The following is a 16,242-nucleotide window of genomic DNA, read 5'->3' on the forward strand; positions in this document are numbered from 1 at the left end:
CCTCCATAAGAAAAATGCTACAACAACAGAACATGTTCAAAACACCAAAAACCTGATTTTCATTATAGTAGGTCATTAAGAAATAATTTTGAGTAAATAGTAATGCATTATACTTTGTGTGACTCCTGTAAAATAGATTTCTAATTTATTTAATATTATGGAACACATTTCCAACAGTAGCACAGACAGGCTCCAGCAACCCTGTGACCCCTAAAGAACAGAAGCCCATACATTTAAAACAAGTAAAGGTAATCAATTTTGAGAAATGTGTGTTGAATAACATTTGCTTAGGATTTTTGATCGTTTATTTTAATTTTTCTTTTGGTTTTGGAGCACCCCCTGGTGTATTATCAACCCATTCCTCTCTTTTTTATATATATATAGCTACAACTGTTCAAGCACACCGCCAACACATGCAAGTAGTGAGTGTGTACACTATTGGGCTAGTCCATCTAAGATGACTGTAAATTCTTCAAACTGCATATATTTTTTTTAACAAACAAACATATATATTAGAGGGATGATGCCATATTTAGTAGCGAAATCAAGTAATTTCCCTAAATTAATCTTAACTCGTTTATAACCACACGAATTTTTTGCTTTGGATCACTTCTGTTTCAGGGATTGGTTGCGTCCGCGTGACCCTTCACGTGACCACCTTCGTCAGCCTGAAGTGGCTAATTAATCAATCAACCTCGTTAACCCGCGGCCCTGCAGTTGCCCGTCTCCGGACTCTGTGTGGCTTAATTGATTATTAACGCAATTGGTTTGGTCTTCACGTTGCCTCGGCATGGATGAAGGGTGCGACTTGGCCGAAGCGTTTGGTAAGCACACTGGAACGGTCTTTAATTGTTTCATTGGTTTATTGGCCGGATTGGTTTATTGGCCGGCTTTAGCGTTTTCACCTGTCGAACAATAACGAGCAGGAACTTCTTCTGACGCTTCCTTCACTTTGAGAAACTTTCTGTTATGGCCTGTGGGAGCGGCTCCCACTGGCAGCCTGGCTCCTGAAACACAGTTTAAACTCTACTATTAACACTGACGACCTGGATATTTGGACATAAAGGCAGGCACGTTAGCTAATTTAGTAGCCGCGAGGAGTTAATCAGCGGGCAGGTGTGTTGGGACACAAATTAAGGCCCCGCGAGGATGACGTTTATCAAGCCTTAACCTGAAGGTCAACCTCCCCCGCCCCCCTCCTCAAACACGTGTCCCCTAATTACTTGTCACACAAACATTTAAAAACTTTATTGAAAAACAACTTTACAGGGAATTACATAATTTAAATTAAAATAGAGGATGAGGATTACTTTGCATTAATAGCTTTTAACAAAATAAAATCACAATAATGGTTAATCCTGCTATGAGTCCTTAAATCCATCGTGTAATGTGTTTAACTAATAGGTTTCTCTATTTAGTTGATTTTTCCCTGTTCATTTTATAAAGAGTTTACCTCAAAATATTCTAGATGTAAATAATTAACAAGATATTTTTTATGAATTCAAAGCTTAGTGGACAAGTGGCACAAACTTGAACTCTCACTCCAATCAAACTTTGATCTAGTTTAAAAGCATTCCCAGTGTTTTTCTTTTCTTTTTTTTTCTTTATTATGATTATGCAGCTTTTAGCCCCCCCCCCCCCCCCCCAAAAAAAAAACAAAAACGTGTCGTTTTCCTGGACCTGTATTGATTTCAAGCAGTAGGTCATTACAACCCCACCCCCTTCTCATCACCCATAGGGGAGCTTTCTGATTACAGGCTCTCCTGCTAGCTTACAGCCCCTCACACCCCTGACCTAACATTACCCCCCCCCCCCCCCCCCAAAAAAAAGGCGAGCAATATTGGAGCTATCCTGCAGTTTTGAGCCAGAGACCAGCTCAGAGAGGAAAACAAAGACAAACATTGATCTATTTGTTCACAAGTGGGTGCATCAGAATGGAGCAGAGCAGGGAGTTTGTGGTCCACCCAGTTTTCTGCATCCCAAATGCGTTATTTTTCAAATGACATTTTGTTTTCATCTTCCCCTTATTCACAACAAGATATACTCAATAGTGTAATTTTAAGTTCATTTTCTTAATAAATCATGTCCTCCATCAGAAAAATGGCACAAGTGCAGACCCTTCCTGGAAGGGGCTGTCTCACGTTTCTATGTCCCAATGTGAGAACCCACTCGTTTTTGTGGATTGAGAGGGGCTGGTGCTCTCTGAGTGCAGGTTTTTAGAGAAATACTCAGGAATGCATAAATGGATCCAAATGCCGCTTTGGGGTTGTTGTTTTTTTTTGTGAGGAATTAGCGTTATTGTACACTGAAAAAAAACTCAAAGTTGTTTTTGCATGATATAGGCTCTTTAGTGGAATGGATTTAATCAAAACCAAGAGATTGCTTAAATTCTTAAACAATTCAATTTCAATAAAAAAGCATATTAAAATAAATAAAATTAAGATGCATATTAAATGTTATGTGATAATCTGATTTTTTTTAAATAAATTTCAACTAGTACAGATTGTCAACAGCTGTTGATATAATTTCAAAGTTAAGTAGGCACTTTTCTATTTTTCCACATGTATTGTGCATAAACTAAGTTTGAATAGATGAATGAATAGATGGATGGATGGATGGATGGATGTATAGATGCACAGATGGGTTTATTAATCACCTAAGGGCATTTCAATGAAAACAGCCTTCCAGCAAAGAACACCTAAAAGACAAAACATAAAAGAAGACATGAAAGTAACAACAGTGTGCAAAAAAAAAAAACACATTAATAACAATAAATAGTATTGTCTAGTGTGGCCATTTAAAAGCTCCATAGCACCAGGAATTAAATAGGTTGTGAACATGTTTGCTTTTCTTGCTGGGACAATAAAACTATGGCCTGAGGGTAACATTGAAAAGCTGGAGGACAGGACGGGTTTGTGTGTTAAAATGAGTTTTCTTTTGCTTTTTTGAATCACCTGCCTCTCCTAATGTTTCGTTCTTGATGAATGAGAATGGGTCATTTTTGATACTTTTAGTTATTTTTGTGGTAGAAAAACCTTATGCAAATTTTTGTCAAAGTTTTGCTTTCTGTAGTTTTAGAAAATTAAGAGGATGGCATAAAGCTTTTAAAGATGAAAGTTTCCAGGCTTGAATTACAGTAAAGTGGTGTAGATTACATGGAGATAAGTCAAAAAGTAGTGTTTCTTTTTTTATTCTGTTACAGACTGCCCGAGCCTTCTGTGTGAAGAACTGGAAGATTTAGAAACTAGAAACTCCCAAGACAAGATAAGTGAGAAGAGGACAGAAGATGAAAAAGAGTTTGGTCAAGGGCATGACGAAGAGGATGGGGAGGATACCAAATGGAAAAAGAGAAGCAGTGAAGAAGTGGGAAGTGAAAATAAGGTTATTGGATCAGAAGAACCAACTGCAGCACAGAAAGAAGAGGAGGCGCTCTGGCAGGTGAAGCCTGATGGTGGGCTGGAGCCGAAGGAGGCTGTGCAAATGAACAATCTCAAAATCACAAAGGAAACAAATCCCGATAAGGAGACTGAAGAGAAAAAATGTCCAAAAGGGAGAAAAAGACGTAGCAAAAGGCAAAGTGAGCATGGCAGAAACAAAAGAGGCACGAAGGATGCTAAGAAGTTGGAGGAGGAAAAAAGGCAAATGCAAGAAATGCTGTTGACATGCTCAGAAGAGAGCTTGGCTCTGCTGGAGCCCTCAGATGCTCAGATGAACAGTTATGACTTGACTGAACCCGTATACCTGAACTTTGGGGGAACAGGGCCGTATTGCCCCCAACCCCCTGTACCTCTGCTACACCCATCTCAGGCTTCAGTTCCCATGCAGCCTGCAGCTCCTCAGCCTCAAGGAACAATAGGGAGTCACTGCTCCCCACTTTCACACAGCTTCCCCCAGCATGGCTCCCAGCCTCTGGAGGTGAGAGGAGTGGTGTCGTCCACCATGTAATGCACGACATAGCTTATAGTAATCCAAAAGTAATCCTTTACCCTACAAATCGACTGTCTATGAATTGTAATGTGTCAAATGAACCCGTATGAAGTCACTTTTATAATGATACCTGCAGAAAATTTTCATTTTAGATAAGGCGATAGGTGATAAAGGTGATAAAGGACATCAAACAGTAAAGTTTATTTTTGATAGATGCAAAATTAACACCCCCCCCCCCCCCCCCCAATCCATACTTTATAAATGCAAAAAAAAAATCATCAATGTGTTTTAGTCTACAAACCGTAATGGGAAATTTGGTTCAACTTACTAGGAAAAAGGAAAAATATAAAATAAAAAAAAGACTAACAATGAGCAGAAAATAGATTTTTTTCTTCTTTGTCTGTTAGCACTTCATGTCAAAAAACATTTTAAAATATTTTTAAATAGTTGCTTAACCTGTACTTTGGAAAAAATTGCTACAAAACAAATTATAAGTGCTTTACTCTAAGGCAATTTACTAACTGTAATACACGACTTTTATGAGTTGATGCCAATACAGGAAATTAAACATTTTTTCCCAAACACTTCAATTTACTTCAAGGTTCACCCCAATCATCTTTTGATCTATTTTCAAAGCATTCCCTGTGGTCTCTTAATAATGATTATAGCATTTTTTAGCCAAAAAAAAACCCAAAAACCTGTTGTTTTCTAGGACAAAGTTTGTGCAGAGCAGAAATGGGTGTGGCTGGTGTGAAAGTAAGCCTCTGCTGATAGCCTATCATTCCTTAGTCTATACTATCTCCCGCTAGTTTACTGCCCCTTAGAACCCCAAACTAACATTGGCGGTGCAACAAATATGGTGAGCAATATGGGAGCTATCCAGCTGTACAGTTTTAAGCCAGATGGCAGGTCAGACGAGGAATATGAAGACAATATTGGATCTAGTCGTCGGCAAATGGATGCATCAGGATGGAGCGGAACAGGGAGACGTTGGCCTGCCCATTTCACTTGCTGTATCATAACTGAAAGCTTTTTCAAACAGCGGTTTTTCATGTGCTCCTGATTCATCCCAATTTAAAAAAAAGAAAACTCAGAAATGCAGTTTTAATCCTAAATTATTTTTTAAATGTCCCCAGTTTTGAGAAACGTGCTACAAGAACATGTGAAATGCACCAAAAGACACAATTTTCATTGGAGTGGATCTTTAACTGCTGTTAATTTCTAATTCCACTTTTTAGGACCAATCGTTTTAACGTTTTTAGTTAGTTTATTTAAAATTTCAATTTAATATAATTTTTCATCTTCTTAACCGTTTTGTCTCTCTCTGGGTCACGGTGCTGCCGGAGCTGATCCCTGCTACTTGTGGGTGAAGGCCGGGGACATCCTGGAAAGGCAGACAATTCAATTCCATTTTATTTATATAGCCCAAGATTACAACAATAATCGTCTCAATGGGCTTTTTACTGGTAATTGTATAAGAACATGAAATCAGTTGTAAAATTCAAAAGGTAATTGCTAAACAGACTAAGCTAAGCTGGGCATCTCTGCCCTTAAAATATTTATATCGTATAACATTTGTTTCTTTTTACTATAAAAATGATTTAATATCTGCAGATCTCATAATGACGTGGTTAATTTTTGTACATATTTTCTACAAAAGCAAATGTGTTACTTCTTGGCTGCAGAGCATTGAGACCTACATCCAGCATGTTTGTAATGACTTATTTGCCATGTGTAATCACAGACTAATGTGCATGAAATGATGCACACCTACGGCCCTCACATTATTAATGATCCACTTGTGAAAGAGCCATTTAAATATTGGGTAAATAAGCAATTTAAAGCTGACCTTGGGCTCTGACTAATTGAGTCACAATGTTACTTTTAATGGACCAACCAATTAACCAAAAAAGAAGGAAGATGGCTGCTTTCTTGCCGCAAGCACTGACGTGTCAATGTTGTGTAGAAGAGATTTAAGGACTTCACTGGAAACATTTAATGGCCCCAAATTGTCTGTGTGGACATGTTTAAGAATGCTGCTGTTACTTCATTTTAAAAGGTGTGATACTGGAATTTAAAAAAAAAATCCAGCTTATACTGAGCACCAAAATGAACCAGATTCCATTTATGTTAGGTGGACATTGGTCATGTCTACTCCACCCGACGCTCCATTCGCTACAGTGCCAGGGGGAGAAACCAGGTCATCAGTTTCCCTCTGCTGCCAGGGCTGGAGCATGTGGAGAGCTGCCTGCTGCCACCAGCACCAAAAAAGAAAACCCGAACGTTTTACAGCACGGGTGAGCTCTGGGGCTTATTCTGTGGGTTCCAGCTTGAGGTTTTGGTATTATAAAAATGCTAACATGTTTTCTTGCTTGCAGACCAGTTGGAGCATTTGGAAGCCTTGTTCCAGGAGGATCACTATCCTGATGCTGAGAAGAGGAAACTTATTGCTGCTTCAGTTGGTGTCACTCCCCAAAGAATAATGGTGAGAACTGTGTCCGTTTTTCAGTGATGCACTATTAATACACTTCCTTCTGGATTTTTGGCTCTGTCTTCTTTGTTTTCGGTTGTACAGTGGGCCAAAAAAGTAGTTAGTCAGCCACCAATTGTGCAAATTCTCCCTCTTTAGAAGATGAAAGATGAGAGTCCTGTAATTTTCATCAACTATGAGAGGCAAAATGAGAAAAAAATCCAGAAAATCACATCCTCTGAATCTTAAAGAATTTATTAGCAAATTATGGTGGACAATAAATATTTGGTCACCTGCAACCAAGCAAGAGTTACAGACCTGAAACTTTTTCTGTAATGGGATCCTCTGTCCTCCACTCGTTACCTGTATTAATGGCACCTTTTTGAACACGTTTTTTATGTAAAAGACACCTGTCTACAACCTTTAACAGTCACCCAAAACTCCACTTCGACCAATACCAAAGAGCTGTCTTAGGACACCATAAACAAAATTGTTGACCTGCACCAGGCTTGTAAGACTGAATCGGCAATAGGTAAGCAGCTTGGTGTGAAGAAATCAACTTTGCGAGCAATTATTAGGAAATGGAAGACATACAAGACCACTGATGATCTCCCTCGATCTGGGGCTCCCTGCAAGATCTCACCCCGTGGGGTCAAAATGATCACACAGGACCACACAGGGGGACCTAGTGAATGACCTGAAGAGACCTGGTAACAAAGTAACAAAGGCTACCATTAATAATGCACAATGCCGCCAGGGACTCAAATCCTGCAGTGCCAGATGTGTCCCCCTGCTAAACTCAGTACATGAGCAGGTCCGTCTAAAGTTTGCTAGAGAGCATTTGGATGATCCAGAAGAGGATTGGGAGAATGTCCTATAGTCAGATGAAACCAAAACAGAACTTTCTGGTTAGAACTCTGCTCATTGTGATCGCAGGAGAAAGAATGCCGAGTTGCATCCAAACTGCATTAGTGTAATAAAAAGTAAAAGGGAGTTTCTAACTATTCTTAACAAACACCATACCTACTGTGATGCATGGGGGTGGAAACATCATGGTTTGGGGCTATTTTGCAGCAAAAGGACCAGGATGACTGATCAGTGTTAAGGAAAGATCGAATAGAACCATGTCTGGTCAGATTTTGAGTGAAAACCTCCTTCCTTCAGCTAGGGCCTTGACGATGAAACGTGGCTGGGTCTATCAGCATGACTACGAACCCAAACACAAATGCCGGGGTGACAAAGGAGTAGCTTCATAGAAGCATTTCACGGACCTGGAGTGGCCTAGCCAGTCTCCAGGAATCAACCCCATATAAAACCTTTGGAGGGAGTTGAAAGTCTGTGTTGCCCAGCGACAGCCTCAAAACATCACTGCTTTAGAGGAGATCTGCATGGAGGAATGGGCCAAAATACCAGCAATAGTTTGTGAAAATCTTGTGAAGACTTGGAGAAAACGTTTGACGGTTGCCAAGTATTGAGTTTAACTTATGTTACTGACCAAATACTTATTTTCCAGCATAATTTACAAATAAATCCTTTAAAAATCAGACAGTGTGATTTTTCTGGATTTTCTTTCTCAGTTGTCTCTCATTGTTGAGCTATACTTATAATAAAAATAACAGGCCTCTCTCATTTTGTAAGTGGAAGAACTTGCACAATTGGTGGCTGATACTTTTTGTCCCACTGTAGGTGTGGTTTCAGAACCGCAGAGCTAAGTGGAGAAAAGTGCGCTCACTTAAAGCAAAGACTGATTCTACACAGAGCAGAGCTGAATACAGCATTAGCAGTCCTAATCACAAAATCAATCCTGTTCTGACATCTAGCAGGTATGGCTGTGCACACTCTTTTTCTTTTTCTTTTCTTTTCTTCTTCTTGTTATGTGATTTATATCTAGGGATGTTTTTGCTTTTCGTAACTTTTCTCCGTAGGAAGGGGGCTCCTTTTTCTGAGCACTTTGATGCAACTATAGCTCAGATGGCCCCCACAGCTTCTTTTTCAACTTTGTCAAGTCAGGCACCACTGCAGTACAGCAGCCTGCTGGCCAGCCTCAACAGTCCAGGTAAATCATTCACACACATTCAAATATATTCATAATGATAAAAGTTTTAGATCATTAACTAATTGTACTATTTATTTATTTTTTGTATTTGGCCAAAATGCAATTTAAAAAGAAATCTTCTTATAAATGTAATTAGAAGATTCACATTCATTTTTAACTTATATTTTACCTCCAAACATTCAGAAATAGTTTCTACTTCTTAAATGAACTCTTTACTCATTTTTAAACACCTATAAAAATAAAGAGAAAATGTAAAATGCATTTAAACAAACATCATTTTCCTTGTTTGTTTTTTAAGGAAGTTAAATCGACTTCATTATAGACTGTAATTTCTCCAACAACAAGACTTAACCTTTTGTTAGTCATATACATCTGATTTCAATAACTTGTGGCTTTGTAAAATTTTTGCCCTCATTTCCTTTTTATTTGTCTTATCTTTAGGTCATTCTTAAAGACCCACTCCAATGCAAATCATGCTTTTGATGTTTTTAACATTTAAAATTGTATTTCTTTAATCAATTTTTTGTGAATCAGGAGCCAATGAAAAAGTGCTGTTAGAAAAAGCTTGTAGGTATGACATAGAGGATACAAACAGCAGGTCACAAACTCCCAGCTCTGAGCCATTCTGATGCATCCACTTGCAGACAAAGAGATCTATGTTCGTCTTAGTTTTCCTCATCTGAGCTGGAATCTGGCTCTAAACTGTACGGTTGGATAGCTCCCCTATATTGATCACCATTTTTGTTGCACCGGTAATGTTGGGCTGGAGAGAGTGTAAACAGATGGATGATGGGATAAAAGCAGGATTTCTCTGTACCATTAGTCCCTGCCCACAACTCAGAAGTGAGTTTCTAATGAACTGCTGCCGCTGGAGAAACTGTTCTAGAAAACAGCACAGGTTTTTTGATTTTTGGCTAGAAATAACATAATCATAATTAAAAGACCATAGGGAACGATTTTATAATGGATCAAAAGATGATTGGAGTGAGGCTTTAAATCTGATGTTTCCTGTCTTTCGGTTTGCATGCTGTTTGTTACCTGCAGTTGGTTCCGCATCTTACTTCATTTTCCTTTAAAGGTCAATGCAGAGGGAGAGAAATGGGCCAGCAACAGTTCCCATCTCAGGGGGGTTTGCCAAAGTGTCACCCGCGTCCGATGCACAGTCCGCCTCCCCTCCGCCGAGCCACCCTCCCTCTCATGACGACAACCTACACCCCTGTTAGCCCCACGTCATCTCTCCTGAGCACTCCTGCTCACACACCACCTTTATTTGAAATGCTGGAGGGGGGCTCCACTATGGTGCACCATGACCCACAGTTTCTACAGGGGGACACAAGGTCAGCCCAGCTCAGAACACTGGCATTGCTTCTAGAAAAAATGTAACTCTGGGACAGCTGAAGCTTATTAACATGATGGTTCCACAAGTGTTGGAGGAAGGATGAAGTCACTTTCAGCTGCTTGTCATTTTTTCTTTTTACTTTTTTGAGTAGTGTCCCAGGAAATTACTGTACAACAGCATTGTGCAGCTCCTAAAAGAGAAAATGCTCTACATATATGTCCTAGACTTTCTGAAGCTTGGAAAGTACCAAATTGTTGTTGTTGTTGTTGTTGTATCTGACCAAGCTTTTTTTCTTCTCCCTTCTCAGTTCAGTGTTTGACCTCACAGACAAGCTTGACTACCCGACGCTCAGCCAGCAGCACAACGGCTTATCTTACCAGACTTCCTACCCCACAAACCAGTACCAGCCTCAAGTCTCTGTTTCACACATGTCCTACCTCACTCCATCTCCTTATCTCACCCCCAACCCTCCAGATTCTAATCCCACCTCCTATCTGACCTTTTGTCCTGGAAACTCCTCTGGGGTTGTGACTTACTCCACAGATGGTCACAGCTACTACCAGAATCAGAGCTCTGGACAAATTCTACTGCAGCCAACCTGTTTCAGTGGTGAGTCACAAAAATGAAACGATGTCTGGTTCTTGCAAAGGGGAAAAACAAGATTTCAGTCCTGAATGTGGTTTAGAACAAAGTTCTATCTTTCTACCGATTATCATGATCTGCAGTAAATGGAGAGCTTGATTAGAAACCCAAATAGGATGGTTGGGATATGTTTTTACAAAATCTGCATTAAACAATAGAAGTATCAAGATTTAAAGCAAATACCTTTTTAAATTAGTGATTAAATGTGACGTTTAATAAGATCACAGATTGCTAAAAAAATTGGCATGGAAGGATTTTATATAATGGTCACATTTTTGAGGATTGTGCTGACTGAAAGGAAAATGAATGCATGAAATTAAACAGATTGGTGACTAAAGGCAAATCTGCATCCAAAAACCTAAGCTTTTTGATTTTTACACCTTTTACTAGTTTTTAAAACCGAATCTGAGGTTTCTTATTTCTGTTTGGATGTCCTCTTTTTCTGCTAAAGATTTTCAGTAATTTTATATAGTGTTCTCTTGTGTATCGCGGAGGATTGTTCCATAAATCAGCTGTGATAGGTAAAATCTGCAAAGAATGGTTATAGATGTTTTAACCCTCACTACACAATTTCTACACTTGGACATCAACATGTTCACACTTTTCTCTCTTGTTTAAACTCTCAAAGTTCAAACCTCATAAAATAATTCCAGTATCATAGAGCATTATTATTGTTATTTTTTGAAAATTCTATACGACCCCTTTCAAGTGGACAGGAGCTTGTGGTTGTCTGTCTGCATCTGCAGCTTTTTGATGGACTGTCTCTTCTGCCCCATCAACAGCTAGAATAGGCTGCAGCTACCCACCTAACCCTAATCAGGCAGAAGGGACTTTATCAGAAGTTCTCTGCTGTTAGTTTTTGCCAATTGTACAATTGGCAAAGTATGAAAGTGTGATTGACAGATGAGGAGAAAGCAGATCGTGGAAGTGAGGAAGGCTTTGGAAGGAGCTGTAACAGCTGTTGGGTCAGGAAAGTCTGGTCAATAAAAAAAAAAGATGCATTATGAATCTTCATGATTTACTTCACTTCTTTTGAGCAATTTACCTTCAAAAATGTTTGGCAATGCTTGATAAATATCTTTGAAGGACAACTACTTTGCTTCTTTTTTACAGATATATTTTTGATTATGTTGCACAATATTTCCACAATGAACCTGAAACTGGAAAAATCCCAAATATTGAGATCAGTTGTCAAGTTTTATAACAAATCAGACATGTACAAAATAAAAATGCATAAATCCATAAACGAAGCAAAGATGAGGTCAAAATAATGTGAACATTTAAAATAAAATAAAAAAACTTGCAATGCTCCAGTCAAAGTTCTATTGATTGATTTAAATGAATGACTCACAATGGTGTTTCATAACTTATGTTATGTTTTTAAACCAACACCAAAGCTAAAAACATTTAGAATCTTTCACATTAAATATAGAATGAAAATGATGCTAATGGGGTGAGGGTTTGGTTTCATTCCTGCATCATTGCAGACAGTCTGTGTGATTGGTAAACTCACTGATGAGTTCATGACTGAGGGTTAATAAAAAGGTCGAGCTTTTGCTCACTGAAAAGTTTTTAGTTTGTTTCATGTTTGGATTTTGCTTTGTTGTGTATCCAGGGGGCCCCACAGCGTATCAGTCCTACCCATGGAGTAACATGTACAACCAGCCGGTCGTGCACCAGCATGCTCAGTGCCCTCCCACATACCTTGCCAGTTTGGGATCTTCCCAACAGGCCTCATCAAATACCAGCCTTCCTCTGCAATCATTCTTGCCAGGAGGAGACCATGAGCCTTCATTTGTGTCCCAGATGCAGACACACACTGCCACTAGCACCACCACCACTGTCCTCCCACCCATCTCAACTCTGCAGCCCTCCTGCCTCACAGCAGAGAGTACTCCAACCAGAGTTTCTATACCTCTGCCTTCCCAGGTTAGTTCCACATCCCCAGAAAGCCCTCCAGTGCCCTCTGCTGTCAAAATTGAGTATGACAGCCCCCAAGAAATCCACAGCCACTTCCACTGCGACTTCTCCCCAATACATTTTTGATTGTATTTTTGTTTGTATTGTTAATATTGTGATGTTCTTTGTGTAAATGTTGGTTAGAAAGCCTTACTGGCAAAAGCTCTGCTGCAATAAATGCTCATTGCTTTGTTTTCCTACCACAAGTTATGTCATTCCAATGTAACACCTTTTACTATACTAATTGTTTGAATGGACGGCGTTGTGGACACCACTGTCACTCCACACTCAAGTGATCCCAGACCAAAGCTGGAGGTGCATTCGTGAGAAGGGCTACAACATCTCTGACACAAAAGTTCTGCTCCACTGGATCTAGCATCAAATTTATGCTAAAATCCTAAGGTTCAGAGCATAGTCTTGACAGTTAAACATCTCTAAATAAGGTGCTAGAAGGTAGTTGATTCCAAAAACTAGTCCAACAAACCATAAATCTGGCAATAAAGGTCTCATCTGTGTCTCCATCTGCTGTTAGTTTTTTTTATTTTTAGTATGCAAGTCAGCCACACTATGGAAGTGGAAACCACCACCCCCTCTCTATAGATCTGCTTTTGAAAATGTTTCCTTCAGTTTAAAAAGACTAGGGGGAAGCAGGATGTCTGTTTTCTGTGAGCGCTGCATGTAAAAAGTTTACTGCTTCGTCCCCAGTCGGCGCAACTTGTTCACAGTCCTGCAATAAAGTTGATCTGGGAGCGAAGGAGGGAAATATTTGATGAAGAGATGGTGAGAATCAAGGCAGCCGATAAAGGATGGGGGAGTGAAGCGGTGTCTTGGTCTGTGAACAAAGAAAGCTGAGATGAGCTGTTGCTATGGGAGGAGGGGAGAATAATGGGTGGACTCCGCTGCCAGGCGTGGGTGGGAGATGGCCATGGGAGTGAAGGAGGAGAGTGCTGGTAGCAGGGGGGGTTCTGGGATGAATTGGTTATGTAAGTGCTGTGTTTGGTTTTTTTTTTTTTTTTTTTTTTTTTTTTTTTTTTTTAAACTTGTCCTGTCCAACAGCTGGGCAGACAGATGAGAGCTGAGGGCCTCTTGTGTTGGACAGATTTTACTTTAACAAGAGGGGTTATTAATCTTCAGACAAACCAAAGGTATGTCTGGATAAACCCCTTTTGTAATTGAGGCCAGACTTTATTAATTTCAATCATGTCTGAAAATCTTTGGTGTTGGACCGGACGGAAAAGGAAAGAGGGGAAGAAGAGAGAGGGACGATAGAGAGAGGGGGGGTAGGGGGTGATAATAGGAGGGGAAGGGGGATAAGACCATGAAGCAGCATAAAGCAACAAGTTTACTGGTTGTTAATCATTATGGTAACGTTCAAATGTAGTACAATAAGGGCGGAGCCTGTCCACACACACACTCAAATGTTATAAACACACCTGCTAGCTGCAAAAAATGTCCACCTGTCGACATATATACAAAACAGATAGTGTTCACACGCATACTTATGCCTTAAAACCAACTAGTGTGAAATATTTCAGTCATTCAGTCATGCAAACTGTAAGTGCAAAGGTGAGCTAACACCTGTGCTCAGGTGAGTGTTTATGTTCTTCTAAAATGGATGGTGGAACGTGGAAAGAAGGAGGGAGAGTGCCCAGCCATCCCCACCCCAAGACCCCCACCGCAGCAGCAGCGGCAGCCGGAATCCCCCCAACGCCACACGGGAACCGGCAGGGAACAACCGCCGCCCGGGCGACCAAGCCCGCCACCCAGGCCAGGGCCAGCAGGACCGCCGCAAGGCCCCCAGAGCCAGAGAGCAGGGAAGCACGGAGGGAGAGAGAGCGCCGCCCCAGCCCAACCAGGAGAGCAGCCCCCCCGCCGCGCCGGGAGAACCCAACGCAGGGCCCCACCGGAGACGGACGCCCACAGCCCCAGACGGGCACCCCACCACCACCCAGGAGTTCCGGGCATCCCCCCGCCCCAACCCCAGGTACGAGCCAGGACCCCCCAAGGGAGACCCGCTCCGCGCTCCAGGCAGCCATCCGCCCGGCCCGCGGCCGGTCCAGGGAGGAGCGGGGCAGGGGCCCGCCGCCCCCGCCCAAGAGGGGGGGAACCTTTAATGAAGCTTTCTTCCTGCATCCTGGCCACAGAGCTGTTATAGTTGGCTGGAGAAGGGCAACTCAAACGTCCATACAAACTTTATTTGCCATGATGAAATTTCTTTAAAAGAAAAACACCAGGTATGAGGAGTGAGGGCTCTATTCAGACCCAATGTTTTCACTCTGGATCTTTTTTTTTCCCTTTTTCAGCATGAATTCTGACAGGCTATTACTTCTTCAGTGTAGAACACGCATGCATTTCATGTGCTGCTGCATGTGCACGTGCAAAAGGGCCAAGTTTCTTGTCAGTTTAACTTTGCAATTAATTTTTTTTTTATTAGGAACAGAGAGCGCTCAGATCATAGCTGGAGGACACGAGTGGGATGCTTCTGTCCACCCTGTTCCCACCACGTCAATATTTGCTCAGTATTCTGAGATTTGAAGAAAGCCGACTTGTTCCAATATTTATGCATGTGGTCAAAAGTGAAACCCTGACAGTCTTTCCAAACTATTACAGTATGCAAGCACACACGTAGATCTACCAACCTGGGGGGAAAAAATGTATATAAAAGAGAATTTGAACATCTCTGGTCGAGCTGAGATTTATTGATATTAGCGGGTATTAATATGGCAGACTAAAAAGGATGCTGGTTGAGGGTACAACTGGAGTTTAGTCTGGAGATCCTTCAGGACGAAGCTTCAAATAGGTTGGTTGTAAGTTCATTTTTGGAAATGACAGCAAGTTTAGTTTGAATTAGAAGAGAAGAGAGCTAAAACTTTTTTAGATGCAAAAAAAAAAGTCTGGAAAGCACCAAGAAGGTCCAGATTTGACAAACATATAACCTTGTTGACAAACGGCAAAATGTTTCCTCACATAAAGACTAATGATAGAGCAGCAAACTGTTTGCTTTACAGCCTTTTTCACTCTGATGGTTTGGCAAACGCTATTGTAAAGATATGTCTCTAAATTAAGCTAAGTTTTGACATTGGCAGAGGTTCTCTGGACTTACGGGAATGTTTCCTTTTTCAGGAGGGAAAAAGGACAAACATAACTTTTTCATGATGGATTTTTATTTACTGGCAGGAGGCTAAAAGAAAACAAAAAACATTTGATCCTCAAATTTATCATGATTGTTTTGGCTGTGAAAAAACAATCACAGCCAAGAGTGACTTTTAGCAAGTCACTCTTTTAGTGACTTGCTAAAAGGGTGACCACTTTTTAGCAAGTCACTTTTTACTTTTAATGACACACTAAATGTTTAGGAAATGAGAAGAGAATTGAAATGAAGTGTTTTAATGTTATATTGTTGAGCATAAATTTATCAGAATGCAAGCGATCTGTCCATCTTCGTGACCAAACCACATTGTTGCAATGCAGGTTTAAAACCTTCAAAATGTTATTTTTTATCAAAGAGCTGTGTATTTGCAGTGCAGTAACCCGTCCACATCTTAAATTCTGGCTTAATATCTGTGAAGTACGAGCAGGACGGTTCTTTTCCTCTCGGGGCCCGGGCGATGCACGCCGTCCTGGAAGAAATGCAAATGCTGATCAGATCACAGTCCAGTTTTCCTCTTTCCATCTCCAATGAATCTGAGCCCAGGAAAAGCAGCAGTGTTTTTGGAACGTGTTTGAATTTTGAAAAAACTTCTTTTTTTTCATTTCAATGTGAGCATTGATATAAATTTGAGGGTCCGGTCATAAAACTATGTTCACTTGAGAGGCTTTTGTGCTCATGCAGACAATTTTCAAATAGGA

General features: G+C 40.6%; 1 protein-coding gene across 1 annotated transcript; it reads left to right on the plus strand.

Moving 5' to 3' along the window:
* The first annotated feature begins 663 nt into the window (after window positions 1-663).
* Window positions 664-12,593, plus strand: nobox (NOBOX oogenesis homeobox). Its single transcript, XM_004074351.5, has 9 exons — window positions 664-824; window positions 3,203-3,915; window positions 6,062-6,224; window positions 6,306-6,412; window positions 8,084-8,220; window positions 8,323-8,453; window positions 9,532-9,790; window positions 10,100-10,401; window positions 12,050-12,593. Exons 1-9 carry the CDS (start codon window positions 791-793, stop codon window positions 12,478-12,480), a joined length of 2,277 nt encoding a protein of 758 aa, XP_004074399.1. The 5' UTR covers window positions 664-790; the 3' UTR covers window positions 12,481-12,593.
* Window positions 12,594-16,242: the final 3,649 nt, after the last annotated feature.

The sequence above is a fragment of the Oryzias latipes genome, chromosome 11 (assembly GCF_053564925.1).
Source record: "Oryzias latipes strain Hd-rR chromosome 11, Olatipes_Hd-rR_3.1".
NCBI lineage: Eukaryota > Metazoa > Chordata > Actinopteri > Beloniformes > Adrianichthyidae > Oryzias > Oryzias latipes.

Coding starts and splice junctions, on each gene's coding strand:
- nobox (XM_004074351.5), top strand. CDS start 791: ATGGATGAAGGGTGCGACTTGGCCGAAGCGTTTG. Junction 3,916..6,061: donor ATGGCTCCCAGCCTCTGGAG/GTGAGAGGAGTG, acceptor CATTTATGTTAG/GTGGACATTGGTCATGTCTA. Junction 6,225..6,305: donor CCGAACGTTTTACAGCACGG/GTGAGCTCTGGG, acceptor TCTTGCTTGCAG/ACCAGTTGGAGCATTTGGAA.